General features: G+C 28.0%; 3 protein-coding genes across 4 annotated transcripts; 1 reads left to right on the forward strand and 2 right to left on the reverse strand.

Moving 5' to 3' along the window:
* Nucleotides 1-5,671: 5,671 nt before the first annotated feature.
* On the reverse strand, nucleotides 5,672-9,178 carry LOC128955058 (kynurenine aminotransferase-like). Of its 2 annotated transcripts, none has more exons than XM_054300692.1 (10): nucleotides 9,119-9,178; nucleotides 8,215-8,291; nucleotides 7,497-7,650; nucleotides 7,052-7,414; nucleotides 6,814-6,934; nucleotides 6,688-6,726; nucleotides 6,550-6,603; nucleotides 6,121-6,455; nucleotides 5,935-6,005; nucleotides 5,672-5,815 (listed from the first exon to the last, which is right to left on the reverse strand). In XM_054300692.1, exons 2-10 carry the CDS (start codon nucleotides 8,280-8,282, stop codon nucleotides 5,737-5,739), a joined length of 1,284 nt encoding a protein of 427 aa, XP_054156667.1. In that variant the 5' UTR covers nucleotides 8,283-8,291; nucleotides 9,119-9,178; the 3' UTR covers nucleotides 5,672-5,736. The 2 variants fall into 2 exon arrangements, with proteins under 2 accessions (XP_054156667.1, XP_054156666.1); XM_054300691.1 differs by lacking the exon at nucleotides 9,119-9,178 and adding an exon at nucleotides 8,521-8,625.
* A 722-nt stretch (nucleotides 9,179-9,900) lies between these two features.
* On the reverse strand, nucleotides 9,901-12,909 carry LOC128956072 (pre-mRNA-splicing factor syf1 homolog). Its single transcript, XM_054301755.1, has 3 exons — nucleotides 12,730-12,909; nucleotides 10,062-12,645; nucleotides 9,901-9,980 (listed from the first exon to the last, which is right to left on the reverse strand). Exons 1-3 carry the CDS (start codon nucleotides 12,763-12,765, stop codon nucleotides 9,901-9,903), a joined length of 2,700 nt encoding a protein of 899 aa, XP_054157730.1. The 5' UTR covers nucleotides 12,766-12,909.
* Nucleotides 12,910-13,605: 696 nt separating this feature from the next.
* On the forward strand, nucleotides 13,606-20,900 carry LOC128955051 (ribonuclease 3-like). Its single transcript, XM_054300682.1, has 5 exons — nucleotides 13,606-15,098; nucleotides 15,155-15,312; nucleotides 15,602-17,994; nucleotides 20,413-20,558; nucleotides 20,646-20,900. The coding sequence occupies exons 1-5, from the start codon at nucleotides 13,814-13,816 to the stop codon at nucleotides 20,813-20,815; spliced, it is 4,152 nt and encodes a 1,383-aa protein (XP_054156657.1). The 5' UTR covers nucleotides 13,606-13,813; the 3' UTR covers nucleotides 20,816-20,900.
* The last annotated feature ends 456 nt before the right edge of the window (nucleotides 20,901-21,356 follow it).

Genomic DNA, 21,356 nt, shown 5'->3' on the forward strand with positions numbered 1-21,356 from the left:
AATACAAGTGTTAACCCGAAAATTAATTGCCAACAATAACAACAATACTAATAATAATAATACGATAATGGGTTCAACAGTTATATGATAATAAACTTATGAAATAAATGTTTTTTTTAAAAAAGATAAATATAAATTGTTTGACTAACTGACTGATACAGTACTACTACTATAAGTCACGTCTAATTATAGTTTAGTTAAAATAAATTAATAATAATAATAATAATTAAAAAAAAGTTACGATGAGTTTAGTTGTGTGTTTGAAAAGCGATTTTCGACCTGATTTTCGGTGCGGTTTATAATCTTATTTAGTTATATATATATATACAGTATATATACAGTATATATACAGTTATATATACGGTAAATATATATACAGAGTATGTATGTCCTTGACATTCACAGACTAACCTATTTTATAAAACGGTTGGACCAAACAATGCGTGTATAATACTTGTATATAATATTATATAATACTGTAATAATATAATATATGTATAATATTGGCGCTGATCTTATCAATAAGTTTTTTATAGCTCTCTCTCTCTCTCTCTCTCTCTCTCTCTCTCTCTTTCTCTCTTAATTAAATACAATTTTTTTTATTGGAAATCCTATATAACTATAAAAAATTATAATATAAACTTAATTTCTAAATAAAGTTAAAATTTTTTGAAATAAATTCACAAACGGATTTAATGTAATTTAATGGGCACTCATTTTTAATTTATGTTATTCTGTTTTTTATTATTTAAAAAAAATAGTTTTAATTTTAATTTTATTATTATTGTTTGTAAAAATTAGCAATAAAAAAGTATATAATAAATAATAAAAATAAAAATTACAATTTATTTAATTTATTTGGGCAGTAAAATAATTGTTATTTTATTATTATTATTATTATTATTTAATAATAATAAATATCGCCCATATATTTGCTAAATTTCCAAATTTGTTTTAAAATGCAAAATTCATATTTTTATAATATTATTAACAACAAAAAGTTTTATTATAAATTTTCCATATTTTTTAAGCTAAAAAATATTATTATTATTAAAAAATTGAATATATATATATATTTTTTACTTTTTATTTTCAGTAAAAGTTTTGGTGGCAAAATGAAAGCATAAAAATATGAATTTAAATAAATAAATAAATAAAATTATTATATATTGTTTGCATAGATAAGAGAAATAAAATTAAAAAGTCGTCAAACTTTTTATGTTTCACATAAAATATATATTAATATAAAAATTATATTAATAAATGTCTTACACTTATTTGGGGGAAAAAGGGTAGAGAAAAATGTGCCGATAATTAATGTTAACGCCTGTTGACTATCACTAGTAAACCAACACTTTTTTTTAGGTATGTGCTTATAATGTAATAATAATAACAATAATAATAATAGTAAAAAATAATAATGTATTATAAATTACAAATTGAAAATAAACCATAAATGTGTTGTTGAAATTAAATTATATATATATATATCACATATAAAACACATATATGATAGTAAATGGTATTTTTACTAAATAAAGTATTTCTATATAATAATTATAAAGAAAAAGTTATTAAATAACCCAATAATACACAAATGATCGCCTATTTCGATGATATCATACTTATCATTAGTTAGGGTTGGGATTTAAAAAAAACAATGTTTCCTATTATTTATATAGAATTTAACATAAATTCCGGTAGAATTTAATAATATTAATAGTTTATATATTTTTGAGACAATTTGATATATTTTCTATTATAACTATTATAGCATTTTTTAAAAATAATTTTATGTTAATAATTTATTTGTCCGAGGACAATTTTTAATAACTATAATCATCAAAAAATACAATACGGTATGTACAGATACCAACCATATTACATAACAACTACACCAACAAAACACATAGTTTTTAATTACATTTCAAACCTATTTTCTTAGTGTTTTATATAAACTAATAAATACATTAAAGGCTTTCATATAATTCATTAGAAAAATAAGGGCTAACGACCTGTTATTTTTAAAAAATACAGTTAAATATTTTTAATATTTTATAAATAAATATATATATAATTATAGCTATTTATATTTTCACAAATAAAATAACCTTGCATATATATATATGGTCAAAATAAATTACTCATAATAATCTATAATCTAGTTAAAAAATTATCTATTTCCATGATCAAGGCTATTTCCTAGTAATAATAATAAATTTTTAACTAAATTAATAAATATTTGGCATATATATCACATTTTTATACAATATAAAAAATAATTAAAAACATTTCTATGATCAAAAAAAAAACTTATTGATTAATTTATATATACTTTATATAATTAATTAACTGTTGTACAGTAATATTGTAGAAATTTAATTATAGTTTTAAATTAAATATTGGCTACTAATAGTTAAATTTCTAAGTAATAAAATTATTATAGAGTAGATAATTAATTAAGTAATTGATTAAATTTATAAAGTAAATAAATTTTTTATTTTTAAATTTGTTTAAATTAATATAACCTTTAATAAGTAAAAATTTAGTAAAATTTTTTTTCTTGTTATAAAACAAACAAACTTTTTAAATTTAATTATTGAACTTTTATTAAATCAATTTTGTTGTTTAAAAAAATAATAAACCCATGTTAATTTACATTATAATTTTACATTATTTGCTTTACAATCCAAAAAATATTATACTACAGTAAAAATCAATTTGTTATACAACAACAACAACAACAACAACAAAATTAGTGATAATTAGCACAAATAAATTTAATGATAAAAATCAAGTCCAAATCGATGTTTATTATTATTATTTTTTAATCTATTAATAACTCAATAATTATAATAAGTGATATATTATGAAATACTAGTATATAAAGTATTTAAATACATAAAATAGGAAATTATAAAAAGTTTCTATTAAAATAAAAAAATATTATAAAATATAGTTTTTTTTAAAAACTTTAATTTAGATTTTACTTGAATATTGTCGATATATTTTTACAATTGCCTACGCAATTGACTGTTTGTATGTGTGTGTGTGTGTGTGTGTGTGTGTGTGTGTGTGTGTGTGTGTGTGTGTGTGTGTGTGTGTGTGTGTGTGAAAATATAATTAGATTAATCGAGTTATTTATTATTATTATTTTTTTTATAAATATAACTATATTTTTAAATATATATATATATATATTTATTATTTGACAGTTGGTTTCCGGTGACACCCCATCTCAACCGTAATGGTTGTGAAATAAAATTTAAAAAAAACTTAAAAACACTTACTGTGTGTGACATTACTTTTACCCCTAATTTTCTCTCTCTCTCTCTCTCTCTCTCTCTCTCTCTCTCTCTTTCTATGATTATAGACCCCATAGGCGTTACCCGTGAGCACCCAAAATATAACCCATTTTTTCATTAAATAATAAAAATATTTTATTAACAACATTTATATATTGAATACATAAATATAATATATTTTTTTTTTAAAATAAATGATTATTATTATAGATAAAAACTTGAAATGCCCAATTAATGTTTTCGCATTTTATTATTATTATTATTATTATTAATTTACCGGTAGACTATTTTCTAAAAAGCTAAATATAGTTTTTTCCTATGTGTAGTATTAAAATAATAAAAAATTAATTTTATTATTATAATTATTTTTAATATATATATATATATAGTATACAGTATAACTAGTTTATTATTATTATTATTATTCAAAACACATCTATTGATAGTTTTAAAACACACAAACATTAGAAAACCAACAAAAAAATGTGTGATAAGCCTTCAAAATATTTAAATTTCCTCAAGTAATACAATAAAAAAATAACAAAACAAAAAATATATTATATTATATATATATTTAATATTAACTTTATTCAAATACATATCAAATGATAAAACTTTTAAAAAAACATATTTCTAACTTTTTGTTTTGTTTTTATTTTTAATAAATATATACTATTATACAGTATATCTTTATAATAAGTTTTAAAAAATTTTGTTTAAAATCACGTTATAAAAATAAAATTATTATAACTTATTTTTATGTTTAGAGTATACAATATTAAGTAAAAATTCGGTAAAAATATGTATTTAATAATATAACAAATATTTAAAATTTAAAATTTATGCAAACAAAATGTTACTACTAATTGTATAATAAATTACAGTGTGTTTCCATACAATGACTATTTGATTAAAAAATGGTATATATTATAGTTTTTATGTATGCTATGATATAATTCATTAAAAAAAATTTTTAATAAAGTTACATATAGTATTTTTTCAAAATATTTATTTAAATAAAGCATTAATAATTTTTTTCATTAAATAAATAGTATATACTGTTTATATAAATGACAGAAACTAAACAAAAAATAAACTAAAGTATTAGTTAATAATTACATCATTTTATGTTAATATTATATGAAATTTTTATATTATTATTAATATTACTGTATATATTTGTTTTATAATTATTTATAAGTTATATATATTATATATATATATAGTGAATATAATTCTATGTAATTATTATTTATACAATACAATAATAATAATAATATTGATTAATATTATTATTAAATATTCATTACTAAGCCACAAATTATCATAAATTAATTAATATATACTATATGTACTGCATATTAGAATTTATTTATTATTTTTGTTTATTTTGCTAACAAACACACAATCACATTATATGGTACTATAATAATACCTGTATTATTATATGATAAATAAGTCAAACATTTTTCCATATTTTTATTTAAATTTAAAAAAAATAAAATCTAAATTGTATTTTATATGTAATTGTATAGACATGAATCTGATGACAAAAAATAAATAAATAAAATTTTACTAATAATTTGTAGTAATGCCTATATGATGACTAATACAGACATTAATAATAATTTCCATAATATTATTAATTTATATTTATTTGATTCACTAAATGTTTTATTACCAGTTATAGTATATCGCATAATAATATTAATAATAATTTATTTAGTTATATATCTACTGTTTTTTTAAAACCTATAGTACTTTTGGTTGTTGTTGTTATTGAATAATATCCAATAATTAATTAATAATTCAATTTAAATACTAATTCATAATTCTACGAAAATAATAATAATAATAATTAATTGCTAAATTATTTTACATTGAAATTTTTTTTAAAAAATTATTCAAAAAATGATACCCAGTGTTAATGTCTTTAAAAATATATAATTTTAAAAAAATCTACCGGTAGTGCAAAAACTTAAATTGATTTTTTTTATCCATTTAATTATAAAGTATTATTATTTAAAACAAACAAAAATAGTTTCAACTATTTTGTGACTTATTTTTTTATAAATATATTTTATTTAATAATATTTCCGTAAATTTACCAAAAAATACGATTTTTGAAAAGAAAATATCATATATTATAGTATAAAATTTATCAAGTGATCGAAAAATAAATCATTTATTTATTTAATTATTTTTTTTTGCTTAAATATTTCAAATTACAAAATATAATTTTATTGAAAAAAATGTTTAAATAATAATATTTGTTTTATATTACCAGTTATTAAAATCCTAAATAACTTTTTTTGTACTAAAGTATAATTTTTAAAAAAAATCAAATTACATATCATTTTAAACCCCTAAAAATAATGATAATAACATTTAAAAATATTAATTTTTTTGATATTAATAGCTAACTAACAACTCATTTAAGACTTGTCTTCAAATCATTGATTATTTGTTCAGCTTTTTCCAGTGTTTCGTCTTTTTTGATAAAACAAAATCTGTAATTCATTTTATAATTAATAATAATTAATTAATTATTATTATTATTATTATAGAGTAATTACTAAATTAAATTTTTAAATCAATAAAATATATATATTTTAAAATCATAGCAAACCTAATCAAATTTTCTGCCAGATGTTTGTGCTCTTCTGAATAGAAAGCACTGGTAGGTATGCCCTGAAGTTTCTATAGTTTAAAAAAATAAATATTTATATATATATTATTAATTACCCGTAATTACCGATAATTTGAATATATAATAAGTATATTATATATATATACTGTATATATACAAACATACCTTATTTTTTGACAACCATCTGGCAAACTTGTAGTCCCGGGTTCCCGTTTCGGACGACAAGTCCAGCTTATCGGCCAATTTGGAAAAGTCGGCAATCATAAAATAGCCGCCCTCGGGAACGGTCGGATTCATCGATACTGATGACAAAAACTTGGCCATTCGGTTGCGTTTCGGTTCCAACATATCCGGCAATTCTTGCCAATAGGACTCGGGTTTACCGAATCGTTGTAATTCTAGTTCAAAACCGGCGGCCACTGCCTCCTGAATGGGTGTCGCACAGGTATAGACACTGTTTTGGTGAACCATACGCAACGGCTGTAGTAGATGTTCGGGTCCTTCAAATAATAAACATTTTTATAATCAAAAAACTATTACATAACTATTTTGTGTGATCTATAACTATCAAACAGACAAAAAATGTTGACTTACCGTAAGCCCAGCCCAACTTCCAACCGGTCACACTAAATGTCTTACCGGCGCTTCCTTTATATATTATTGATTGATAAAAAATACATAATTTTTATAATAATTAGTTAAAATTAATTTCTCCTAAAAAATTTCCTAAACCTATAGTTATGGTTCGGTCCCACATATCTGGCAATGATGCTAATGATTGAAACAAAAAAAATGTATATTAAAAATAAAATCAATTATTAAATAATTAGGTGTAATGTCTCGCCAAAAAAAACCTACCCATCCGTAAGTGTTGTTCTCCTTTATAGGAAATCCATTCGTAGACTTCGTCCATAACGGCTATTGTATTGTATTTTTTGCACAAATTACCGATCATTTGGAGCTCATCTTTCGTATAGATCTTAATAATAATTTTTTTTTTAAAAACAAGTCATTCAAACAAACTGATCCATAAAATCTAACTGTCCTCATAAAATCTCATATCTACAGTATACCAGTATAGATTGACAGTACATACCTTTCCTAATGGATTGTTAGGTGTATTGACAACAATCAGTTTGGTTTTCGGGCTAAACTTTGACTCCAATTCTTTGGCATCCAGAAGCCAATCTTTGCTGGACAACGGCCGGTCGGTTATCGGTTGCGGCCTTAACGGTATGAATACCGGTTTACCGCCAGCCAAACGGGTCATCGGTTCGTAACAATCGAAAAACGGTTCAATGATAATAACTTCGTCGCCCGGATTGATTAGCGACATAAATGTACAAAACAAGGCCTCGTAGGCGCCAACCGTTACCAGTACTTCCTTTTGGGCATTCAGGTCCCGGCCTAACAATTGGGAGTACAGTTTACTCAGTGCATTGACCAGTCGAGGATGACCCTATAAATATAAAAACAATATATATACCGGGGGGGGGATGTTATTGATTTGAAAAAATAATATACTGTATATTATAGCTTACAAATCCACGGGTATATTGATTTAGTAGGACATTGTCATCGTTGAGTGTGGCCTCGGATAGTGCGGTACAGACATGTCTCGGGGCAGCAAAATCGGGAAATCCTTGTCCTAAATTCAGTGGCTTATAATCGATCGCCAATTGTATGAATTCAACCCTTAATTTATTATTATTATTTTGAAATTATTAGTACATTATTATTAGATAACAATTAGATATATTTTATGCTAATTTTTTTAGTTATATATTTGTATTCATTTTTTTTGTAATTACTGTCTATATATTTATGAAGTGTTAAATATTTATTGATATTATCTATAATTATAGTATTGACAGTAATTTTGTTAAGTATTACCATATACTGTATATAAAATATATTAATATTATACATAAAATATATACATTTAAATTCAGCATAAAATTTTATCCATAAGTTTATTTAAATTTTTTGACACTTAAAGTAATAGCAATTTATAATTAAGTGTAACATTACATAAATTAACTAATTTGTAACAACTATTATGACACAACTAATTAACACATTTTTTAGACATTCAATAAAAATAATTATATTATACAGGTATAAAAAATTCAAAAAAGACCTATTATTTTATTTATTTCTATAATTAAAATCATATCATATAATTTGTGTAAAATTACATACAATTTACACTAATTAATAGTTAATAATAATAATAATAATAATTAAAAAAATACTAACCAAACACTTTCTTGACTACCTTTGATACGGTCGGCGGCAATATCTTGAGTGGCCATCGATGACGACATGACTGCTAACTACAGATATAATTTTAAAAAAATTAACAATTTTTTTAAAAAACTATTATTTTATCGATAATTGAAAAAACATATATTTAAAAAAACTTTATACTATATTTATTTTTTATAAAATATTTTATACATGATATGTGTAAAAGTTATTTTTATATTTAAGTAAATTATTAAAAACAAAAAAATAATTTATTTATTTACATATAAATAATTTGAAAAATATAATTATAAAAACCTGTGATATTTTTGGCGATAATTTCAATAAACTATTATTAAATGAATTATTGATGAAATGAGATCTACTAATGATGTCTACAGTTGTCTTAAACAGTCTATTCATTGAATGGTTTTTAAAAATAAAAACTATTTTATATATATATTTGAGTATTTTAATAGTAAATTATTATTATTATTAACACTGGGTTTAATATTTTTAGGTACAAAAAAAATGTTATAATATGGTGTGTGATATCAGTTAAAAAAAAAAAATTTTTTTGATGAATAAATTGATTAAAAAAAATATTTAAACAATTTTTTTTATTTAGGGGTCACTTAATGTATTGATAGCTATGGGGTCTATAATATATCACACAATCATATGGCAAGTAATAGATATTTAAATTTAATATTTATTTATTAAAATCTAATATTAAATATCTGTATAAAAATCATGTGTTTTTTGTTGTTGTTGTTGTGTTGTATTGTTTATAACAGTCAATACATTAATATAAAGATAATTTAATATATAAATATAAATAATTATATTGTTAAATATAGATTTAAAATATTTTTTTTTAAAAAGTAAAATTACTTAATTTTTTCTAGTAACTCACCTTGATCAATTTGTTTTTAAATACTACAATACAATTTTTTTTTCTCAATAAAATGGTATCCTATAGCGATAGTATACTGTATTGTATATGATATGATAATATTTGATAATTCCCATACATATAAAACATAGACATTTTTAAAAATTTTATGAATTTAAAAAAAACTATTTTTAACTATTAGTTAATTTTTGAAAATATTTGAAAACTAACATTATTAAATGGTAACTTTTTAGCTAGATACATTTTTTTAAAAATATTCAAATTCACATTTATATATATATATTTTTTAAACAATGTATTTATAGCGTATATATACAGTAATAGGATATGACTTTCCGGAACACTTAAAAAATTTAAGTTTTAATTTTTAAAATGTCATTGATACTTTTTTTTAAAAATAAATTTATAAACAAAATTTATGGTAAATATATATATAATTATTTATTTTTCTTTTGACAATAATTATTATATAATAATAAAAAATAAAATACCGATAATTGATTTATTAATTTAGAGACACAAACATAGCAGTGAATGAATGATAAGTAATAAAATTAAATTTAAAAAAAAAACTAATAATAAATTATTTACAAAATGATTGACAAACTATAATGATATGAAATAGAAATTCAATGAAAACAAATCAATTGATTGTTTTTTTAAGGAAACAGTTTAAACCAAACATAAGTGACAAAACAAAGAGTAAAACTTATTTTTTTTTGTATAAATATGATAATAAATGTTTGAAAAAAGCAATTTCTTCATCAATTTTTTTTGGCCCATCAATCGTCATCGTCGTCGTCATCATCAGCCGTCTTAAGACTTCCGAACACTTCTTTGGGAACCATTTTTTGTTGAATTTCTGTTTAACAAAATATAAAACAATATATATATATATATATATTATAATCATTGAAATAATAAACAAAAAAAATATTCTAACCTTTTTGCGGTTCCTTTTTCCGGGAACCACTTTCGTCGTCGCCATCGTCATCCTCTTCATCATCGACCTCCTCGTCGTCGTCGTCTTCATCGATATCAATTTCGTCGGGATTAGCCGTTTTCTGTAACGCAATAACAGCGGCCTCACTGTCATCCGGAACCAGTTTAGCAGTTGTTTGGGACTTAACAAACAGTACGGAACTCTTGTTGGCGCCTATTATCGGCGCTTTCAGATTAGACTCTTCGTTCGTAAGCTTCAAGTCTGTCTCCAATTGGCTCATAGAAGTCGGTTCCAGTGCTTCATTACTACGGCCGCCACCGTTGACTGCGGCCAACATCTGTGCGGTCATATAGTTGACTTGTGTGTTGAAAGTCGCGGCCACCGATCGCTTAATACGTAACATTTCTCGTATGGTGTCTTCGTTTCCGTGTTTAACCTCAAACTCTTTCCAAACGTTCCAGAAGTTGGCCGAAGTTCGCGGATCACACATTTGACTGCAGTGGCCATAGATGGCTCGGGCTCTGTCTATTTCGCCCAACTTTCTCTCCAATTCGGCAAACTTTAGACACATATCCTGGGCCTGGCTATCGTTCAGGACATCGATAGCCTTCTCGTAGATTTGTCGCGTATGAGTAACGCCAAACATTTCGGCCGCTTTTCGGACAAATATGCTAAACAATTCATATCGTTCTTCAGGTAGAACTGCTTGTACGGCCCGATCATAGATAGTCATCGCGTGTTTAGCTAATCCGTAATCTTCTTCGCATTTGGCGTACAATAGATAAAAATTTTTGGCAAATTTTTCCGGACAATTGGCCAAACATTGTTCAAATAGATCTCTGGCTCTTTCGAGTTTCGAGCCTTTATAACGTCTCAAAAATTTCGTTAAATAGGTGTTCCAAATATCGTAAACATTTGGCCACCGAAACAGTGATATACCTTTTTCGTAGGCTTTGAACGCCTCCTCATAATAGTTAAGTTCTTCGAGAAACAGACCGTAATTCATGATTGTTTGAGGTGTGGCTATCCTTAACTCAATAATACGGTCGTAGACGGCTTTGGTTGTGGTAAACGTACCGAAACTTTCTTCTAGGTCGGCATACATGGACCAAATCTTCAGAGATTTGAATAATCGATTTTGTACCGGTTCCGTGTGGTCATGATAGGACACTTTCTTGGCCGACGGCGGCGGTGCTGCCGTAGCCCTGTACATAAGCTGTAGGGCCTGTTTCCAGTTGTCGTGTCGGAGCTCCATCTCAACCCATTCGCACCAAACAGCGGCCAAATCATCAACTTTGGTAAACGCCGCTGTAGTCGCCTTTTCGAATATCACTCGGGCGTCCTCTAACTGGCCATTTTGGTCGTAAAATTTACCAAAATTAATCCACAGTGTATGTACTTTGCCGACAGCCAACTTTGGATCTACGGTTTGTACGGCTTCGGTATAGACTTCGACCACTTGTTCGGGTTTTGACTCTAACAGTCCGACTCGTTTGTGCCATTCATCGACATTATGCGGATTCTGTCTCAAGGCTACACTATTCAACAGCAGTGGTCGCCTATCGATTAGATCCTCGTAACGGGCTATTCGTAATTCAAGATCAATATCGTCGTCATCGCTCAGATTCGTCATATCCATCGTTGCTTTGATCAGCTGTTCCTCACTCTGTGCGTAGGCGTCAAAAACTTGCGAAAAATCTTTGATCGTCGTTACCGACAGTAAGGCTTCTTCATAGATATCGCGTGACTTTTCAAACAAACCGCTGCGGATGTAGTACTCGGCCAACGATATCCACAGTATTCCCTGTTCATCGGCATATCGTTTGATACCTTCGCGTATAATGGCGTTGACGTTAAGCGAGTGTACTTTATCGGGATTCTTGCAAATCAATTCACTCAATTCGGTCCACAACTGGTGCTTAGATTTGCCGGCTTTCGATAGAAAGTCGTCTCTGTTGACAATATCGGCCAATTTGATGGCCGCTTCGTCCAAACGATCGGCAGTAATCAAATACTGAATAAATTCTTCTGCCTGTTCCGGCTGTAACTTCAAATATCGTTTGTATACCCGAACGGCTGTCTCCGGAATATCATAGGTCTTAATGAGTGTCAAATATATCGGCCAAATACGGTTGTGTTGTGTAATGGGCAGAGCCTGTAGGGCCCGATCCAGTGTACGGCGGCATTTGGTGATAGCATTTTGTGTCAATAAAAACTGGCAAAACTCTAACCAAATTCTGGGCATTTTCTGCATGAAAACCAACGAACGCTCGAAACAGTTGTTCACATCGCTGACCTGCGGATCGATCATCGGATGGCCAGTAATTTGTTTGACCCGAAGCCGAAGATAGGCGATCCATAGTTTATAACTACCGGGAAGCTCTTTGAGCGCCCGCTCGTAGACCATGTTTACCGCTGCAGCTGATGATGTCGACACCAATGGCGCCGATGATGATGACGACGACGACTGTTTGGTCTGCGGCGGTAGCGATTGTTGTTTCTTATGGTCAATATATCGGAGCCAGTGTTTTACCGAAAACGGATTTCGGAGAATGTCCTCTTCGAAGGGCAAGTCTTCGGTACTCTGGATTTGGTTTATAAAAAGGTATTATTCGGTAAATTTTTTCGGATCAAACTTATTTTACGGGTAATATATATATATACTAACGGTAACAAAGTATGCGCTGATGTCCATCGTATCCATCGTGGCGTAGGTCAACAACAACGGCAATATCACCCGTCAATTGATCCGTTAGTTAGTTTAGACAATACAGTAGACTGTCTTATAATATACGGTATAATAATAATAATAATAAAAAGCAAACGTTTTGTTTACACACATAACACACGTGTTTATTGTGGACGTCATTGATGAACAGTTAATTCAAATATAATGATTGTTACCAAATGCATACATTGATGATTCACCTGGACATTGGTTGTGAAAATTTAATCTAGGTTAGTTTTTTGTTGTTGATATGATTATAAAATAAAATTTACTAATTAAATAGTTTTCATAATAAAATGTATTTGTATTAGAAATTGTTTTTTTAAAAAATTATTTTTTTATAATAATAATAATAATAATGTACAGGATTTATCTGATTATATTTGTGTGTTAGTGTTTGGTCACACTATACATGTAGAACACAATACATGTATTTAAAACAGTAATAAAACTATTCAATGATATTATTATTGTAAAGCCAAACAATAATGAGAGCTGTCTTATTGGTATATAAATATAAATTTGTATTTAATTATGTATTTAATTTATTACATAATTTTTTAAACTAGTATAATCAGTAGTAGTAGTAGTAGTAGTAATTAATTAATTAATTTTATTATTTTTTTGTAGAATTTATAATATTCTAATTAATAATAAATAAAAAATAAATAATAATTATAAAAACTTATTACATATTATTTCTCTATTGCCATAACATAACATACATTTAGTGGTGATATCTAATGGACAGCTTTTATTGGTGTTTATATAATACTATAGAAATAAAAATATGTTGTTATGGTTTGTATTGAATATAACAACAATAATATTAATAACAATAACAACGAGTGTATTGTACTATCAATTACACAATGAGTGGCTATTATTATAATAATAATTGTGGCCAACATTTTATCGGGTAATAGTCGGCAAGTGTGTGACTGTAGTCAAATATATATGATTTTGTGGATCAGATTACCAGTGACTGAGAGAGAATTGCCGCCAATTGGTGACCATCATTGCGATGACCACACCGCCGACGGCCAACAACAACAACAACGGCAGCGCCAACAACAACAACACCATGGCTTACATGCCGTCCATATCGGGCGTACCGCCGTCGGTAATGTGTTCGCTACCACCCCCTGCAGCTGCTGTTGGTGCTGACCAATGGTCGGCCGCAGCCGCCGGTATTTTGGCGACACCGCATGCGGCCGCCATTTATCATCATCATTATGGTTATCATCAGTCGATGACACCATACATGATGAATGGTTTCAATGGTATGCCAATGATTGGCGGTCCGCCGCAAATGAGTCCATACTTTACCGCTCCCGCACCCGCCACTGCTGACATCAATGGTATGGTTAACGGACATCAACAACAACAACAGCAACAACAGTCAGTTGTGCCATCAAGTCATCAACGATACGGTTCAAACAATTGTGATATTAATGGTGGTATCAGTGGTTCCCAACAACAACAACACCAACAAAGTAGTCAACAATACAACAGTAATAATAATAATAATGTCTTCAGAGGTAGTGGTAATAGTAGTGGTAATAGTAGTAGTAGTCATCACTCGACTAAGTCTTCTTCACGTCATAACAAGTCATACACTAATGGCAAAAGTAGTCAAACAATTAATAATAATAATAATAATAATAGCTCTCAACGACATCACGATCGACATCATAATCATCAACAACAACAGCATTATCAACACAATAGTAATAATTATAAAAATAATGATAACAATAGAAGATATACTAATAATAATAATAGACATCGAAATGATAGCCGAATTGGATCAAAGTATAATAATAATAATACTAATAAGTCAATCGATAGAAACAACGATAAAAACGAGAGATATAGAGAATCAGTGGATCAGTTGTCTGAAATACATCCACCGTTGAAGAGACAACGAGTCAGCAATAATACTAAGACGACGACAAAAGAAAAGGATGAAGAAATTGGCGAAAATTCTGGTAAAACAACTCAGAAACAAGAAACAACTCATCCCGTTGTCAGTACCGGCAGCAGCGGTAATGTTACCACAGCAACAACCGAACAGGTATTGACACAACCGGTCGAATGGATGCGCTGTTCGCCGGCCGATCTGTTTTACGAACCTCAACGTACTGCTGATGGTAACGATTGTTCTGTTGGAACCAAACGTATGCAAGATTTGAGAGACAAGTTTCGCTACGATCTGTTGGAAAGATCGCGACGGGCTATTCAACTGAAGCCTAAAGTGGAACTACCGGCCCGTACTTTGAAGTTAAAACCTTCGAAAACATGTTTAGGTTTGCAATTGAATTGTGTTTTAATGTCTTATTTATATTTTTATTTGGTTACACAGCGTCGAGCAGTGATTCATCTTCATGTTGTGACAGCGATTCCAACGATGATGATGACGACGACGATGATTGTGAAGATACGGCATTTGAAGAATTGCAACGAAAGAAAAGACATCCACTAAGACTTCACGAAGAGCTGTGGTATAACGATCCGGGAGAGGTATGTTGTGTTTATATTCGTATCTTCTCTATTGATGTCATTTCTGATTATTATTATTATTGTAATTGTTTTGATTGTATTGGTTGTGAAAGTATTTGTGAGCGAAAGAAAAAAAAATTAATTATTTTTTTGAGACCAGACTTTGATGTATGATGTGATGTAAAAGCCGTTTATTGAATATCGCAATCAAAAGTGTTTTCAAGTTATTTGTTATTTGAAAGATTGTGATTTGAAATCTCCTTTTGTTTGCGTACTATACTATTATCTACACATTTGTATGTATAAACAGATGAACGACGGCCCACTGTGTCGGTGCAGTTCAAAGGCACGCAAGACGGGCATCAGGCACGGCATATATCCGGGCGAACAATATCTACCCGGGTGTAACCCGAACAGTAACAATCGTCATCGGCTACATCACTATCGTATATCAATAACACCGCAAACAAATTTTCTAACAAAATTTCCGACAACCATCGGACACGATGGACACGATTTTATATTTGAAGGCTACTCACTATTGTCTCACTGGCCACTGACCAATCCGATTGCTTGCAAAGTTATACGATTTAATATTGAATATACCGTAACGTTTGTTGAAGAAAAATTTCCCGACAATTTCAATGTCTTGGATTTGGATTATTTCCAGCGATACGTGTTCTTCGAGATACTCGAATTGGTTGATCTTGACTTCAAGGCCTACAACAACGAGTCCACTGCCGACAGCAGCGGCAATGATTGTCCGCGGTTTCACTTTATGCCACGTTTTGCGCGTCTACTTCAAGATAATGGCAAAGAGCTATTGTCGATGAATGTTGTACTTCAGTATCTGCTGAATCAAAGCAATCTGGTCATCGATGACAATCGACTAGAAGAGTACAAACAGATGGCGGATGACCAGTGGACAGATTATGCTAAACAATTGAAAGGTATGATAGTTACCTGTCCGGGAATGAAGCCATCATCGCTAAGAGTCGATCAAATAGATCGCGAATCCGATGATTTGATCGATAATACTAATAATAACAATCAGAAATCTAATGATAAGGACAGCAACAGTTGCAGCGATGGTGACAACGATGAAGACAAGAACAATAACGACAGTGACACCGACGGTGTAGTCGACGACGACGGCTATCCTGTTATTGTTCACTTTGGTATACGTCCGCCTCAGTTGAGTTACGCCGGTAATCCTAAATACCAGAAAGCGTGGCGCGATTACGTAAAATTTCGTCACCTATTGGCCAACAAGAAGAAGGTTTCCTATACTGATAAGCAGACACTACTTCAGAAAGAAGAAAAACTCCAAGAGATGCGTATGAAAAGTGATCTGAAACGTGATGTTACGGTTGTCCTCAACAGTAAAGGTTTCTATACGACTGGTCTTCAGTGTGATATTATTCAACATTCGCTACTACTTCCAGTACTTGTATGTCATTTACGGTTTCATCAATCGCTTCAGTACTTGGAATCCATTATCGGCTATACATTTGCCGATAGATATCTACTACAGCTGGCGCTAACACATCCATCATATCGTGAGAATTTCGGTACAAATCCTGATCACGCCCGCAATGCACTGACCAATTGCGGCATTCGGCAGCCACAGTACGGCGACCGACGCGTCCATTTTATGAATACCCGCAAACGCGGTATCAATATGTTAATCAATATTATGTCCCGATTCGGTTGCAATGAGGAAACTGTTTCCAATATCAATCACAACGAACGACTAGAATTTTTAGGCGATGCCGTAGTCGAGTTCATGTCGTCCATACACTTGTACTTTATGTTTCCCGATCTGGAAGAAGGCGGTCTGGCCACCTATCGGGCAGCGCTGGTCCAGAATCAACAGTTGGCTGTATTGGCCAAAAAATTACAATTGGAAAAGTTTATGCTCTACGCTCACGGCTCGGATCTGTGCCATGATCTGGAACTCAGGCACGCAATGGCCAACTGTTTCGAAGCACTAATGGGTGCCCTGTTTCTGGACGGCGGTATCGAAGTGGCCGACCGAGTATTTTCCAATACATTGTTTGCCGATGAAAACCAGTTACTAGATATTTGGATCAACTATCCCCGACATCCGCTTCAGCGACAAGAAGTGAACGGCGATCGGCAGTACATCGAAACAATTCCCCGACTAAAGGAGTTGACCAAATTTGAAGACATAACGGGAATCGAATTTACACATATCAGACTATTGGCCCGTGCGTTCACCCACCGGTCAGTCGGATTCAACAATTTAACTTTGGGGTCCAATCAGCGTATGGAGTTTCTCGGCGATACCGTACTCCAGTTAGTGGCCTCAGAGTATCTGTACAAATATTTTCCCGAACATCACGAAGGTCATCTATCGCTGCTGCGTAGTTCATTGGTCAACAATAAGACCCAGGCAGTGGTATGCGATGATCTGGCCATGACCTCCATTGCCATCTATAACTTTGCCAAAGGCGAGCTCAAAACTAAAGATCGGGCCGATCTGTTGGAAGCATTTCTCGGGGCACTCTATGTCGATAAAGGACTGCCGTATTGTCGACTGTTTTGTGAGGTTTGTTTTTTCCCCCGTTTGGAGCACTTCATTATGAACCAGGACTGGAACGACCCGAAGTCTAAACTACAACAATGTTGTCTAACTCTGCGATCGGTCGATGGCGGAGAACCCGACATTCCTATCTATAAGTATGTGATGTATTTTTAATCAAAAAAAAATATATAATAATTTATTATTTATAGTTTCAATTATAACTGTCTATTGCTATCCTATACACCTGTTATAAAAATAGACTGTTTTTTTGTCATTTCATTCAAATAACATATCATATATACAATATATATGTATATATCTACCGGTAGTTTGTTATATACAGTATATATTAATGATTGATTGATACAAATATTTTATTTTTTATTATAATCGATATTTAATATAATTTTTTCTTTTGTTTGTTGAGATATATTTAGCAAAAAAAATATTGTGTATTATTTTTTATACAATTACTGGTACTATAGTATACTGTACACCGGTTTATATAATTTATATCATCAATAGTTTGGTATTTAGCTATTACTACCATATACTGTATGAATAATAACCTATTATATTAGTATTAAAAGCACTGTTTGCTTATTATTATTATTATAGCTAATAATGTTAATACTATAGTATAAGTTATAATACTTATCGTAATATAAATTACTAATATAATTGGTTTGGATTTCTTGAAATTAAAATGATTTTTTTTGTTTTGTTTCCAGTGATTAGTTTTTGTATTTTCATTGTCAACGATATTCACTACAGTATATATAATTAATTTGTAATAAGATTTCTAATTAGAGTCAAAATAATTTATATATATATATATATATATATATATATATATATATATATATATATATATATATATTATTTCATTGTTGAGATTATTAATTTTCTTTATACAATAATATGTTTTGTGATTTACTTGTTATGTTTAGACAGTATAAGACAACTAATAATCTCAAGAATATTCTATTATATTATTAGTATTATTATTATTATTGAGAAAAAATTCTTTAAATTCCTATATAAATATTTTTTTCTAACTTATTATACAACAAGAGGTTTCCATAAAATATTTATTATTATATTAAGTATATTGTTATGCCTTATACTTTATACCGTATATAAAATATGCCCGAAATTTAGCTAATTTAATATCAATATAATACATATACTTTTTTTGTATATAATAATAATCAGAGAATAGATTTATAGTTATTTGTTTTGTTTTTCTTATCTAAATATTCACTACATAACAAAAAAATGGATAAATTTTTAAATCATATTTAAAAAGTTAGCCCAAAAAATATGTTTCAAATAGGAATTGAAGTTAATAACAGTGTATTTACTTAATTACCTACTAATGTAAACATATTATCAAAAATAATTATTGAATAATATTTTTGTCGTATTTATTGTTTATATTTTCTACATTATTTTTACTTCAAAACTAATATTTGTTTTATTACGTTAATACTATGTAAATACAGTAATATACTTTTTTTTGGTATTTAAATTATTATAATAATTAGCAAACATTATGTGACAATTATTTATGAAAGTTTTAAATCAACAATATGTGTGTTATTCAAAACAAATAATATATAATATTTAAACTGATTATTTAGTTTAAGTAATTTAGCCTGACAATAAATGCATAGTTAAATCAATATATAATTTATTAATTTAAGTTAAATAACTATCAAACTATTCTCTAATAATAATAATACGGTATAATATCTATACCTAATCAACAACAAAAATACCTCAAAAAAATATTTGTTTGATATGTTTTATGGCTTGTAGTAGTAGTTATTGCACATAAATTTTTCACATACACTAAATGTCTGCCTCGTGTTGTTATAAATTATATATAATTTATAACATATTTATGAATAAAAATATTTTTATGTAAAATAATTTTATACAAATTTTTTATAATATATCATAAATAATATAACATATAATATAATCATATAATATTAAATTTATTTACAGTACAATGACTTATATTTTTTTTATTTAGTAAAACTATGCTAGAGTTTAGGTATTTTTTATTTATTTAATATATATTACTAAAAATTGAGAATCTATTTTTGATACTAAAAAAAAATGATAACTATTTTTCCAACAAAAACAAAATTTTTTGGAAATATTTTTTTTAATAGTGTGGAATATTACACTGAATAATTATATTTTAGAAAATTGCTTACTGTATTATAAAAGTTATTTATTTGATTTGTTTTGTTTTTTATTACTTACTATTGAACCCATACTGTATGATACTATTACATAGCGCCTATAGTTTTTTTTTGCACAGTTAGCTTAATATGAATTTGTTTTTGTTGTTGTTGGTGTCTCTTATGTATTGAAGTGGGTGTTATTTTTTTGTAGTGAGAGATTATTATGAATATTTTAAATTTTTAAATGTATTTTTGTTGGAAATGTTTTAAATTAGATTTTTTTTTTAAATTTTGTTTTTTATTTAAAATCCGTAATAAAATATTCATATACTATATATATATATTTTTATCTAAAAATGTTTTTCAATTTTAAAGGGTCATTGAATGCAGAGGTCCGACAAATACCAGAGTCTATGTGGTGGCCGTCTATTTTCGCGACCAACGATTGGCCACCGGTACCGGTCATAGTATACAAGAGGCCGAAATGAGTGCCGCATCCAATGCATTGGAATCATCGAGAGGTTTGTTTTTTTTACTAATTAATTAAAATATTATTTATTAAAAAATAATAATAATAATTAATTTTTGTTATTTTTTTCTCCCCTCAGAATTATTCCCCCAATTGAATCACCAGAAGAAAGTGATTGAACGAAGTGTCAAATCATCGATTAAAACGCAGACAACAAAGTCATCGACAAAAGACAACCACAACAAACACAGAAGACATCATAAATATAGAGGAAATCATTGTAAACGCGAATCAATTGAAGACATTTGAAGATATATTATATATCATATTATATAGAAAACAAAAGACACACAAAATTTAAAAAAAAATGATTTATTTTTTGTGATTAGTTTAATATATAATTATTTATTTACAATTTGTCTTTCAAATATACATTATTATATCATGTATTTATGTGTTGATAATAATCATAATTACAAAATCGAAAAAAAAGTTTTGACTATAATTTTTATTTAATTATTTAATTAATTATTTACAAATTAATATAAAAAAAAATCTATTTGAAGATAATAATAATAATAATGCTATTTATTGATTATTAACCCTATTTTGTATTTTGTGACCTATTTTGACTATCAATGATTGATTGACTAACTAAAGTAATTAACTAAACAAACAATATATGATTTTTTAGTCTAATTTTTTATATGCATTATTAGTATTACGATGATGATGATGACCCTGATTAGTCTTAAAAATTATACAAAAACAATAACAAAAAATGCAATACTAATCAAGACAAACAAACAAATAAATTGTTGATAATTTTCTATTGAATCACACAAATATT

The sequence above is a fragment of the Oppia nitens genome, unplaced genomic scaffold (assembly GCF_028296485.1).
Source record: "Oppia nitens isolate AA-2021 unplaced genomic scaffold, nextdenovo-longstitch-racon4-pilon3 scaffold2_pilon_pilon_pilon, whole genome shotgun sequence".
Lineage (NCBI taxonomy): Eukaryota > Metazoa > Arthropoda > Arachnida > Sarcoptiformes > Oppiidae > Oppia > Oppia nitens.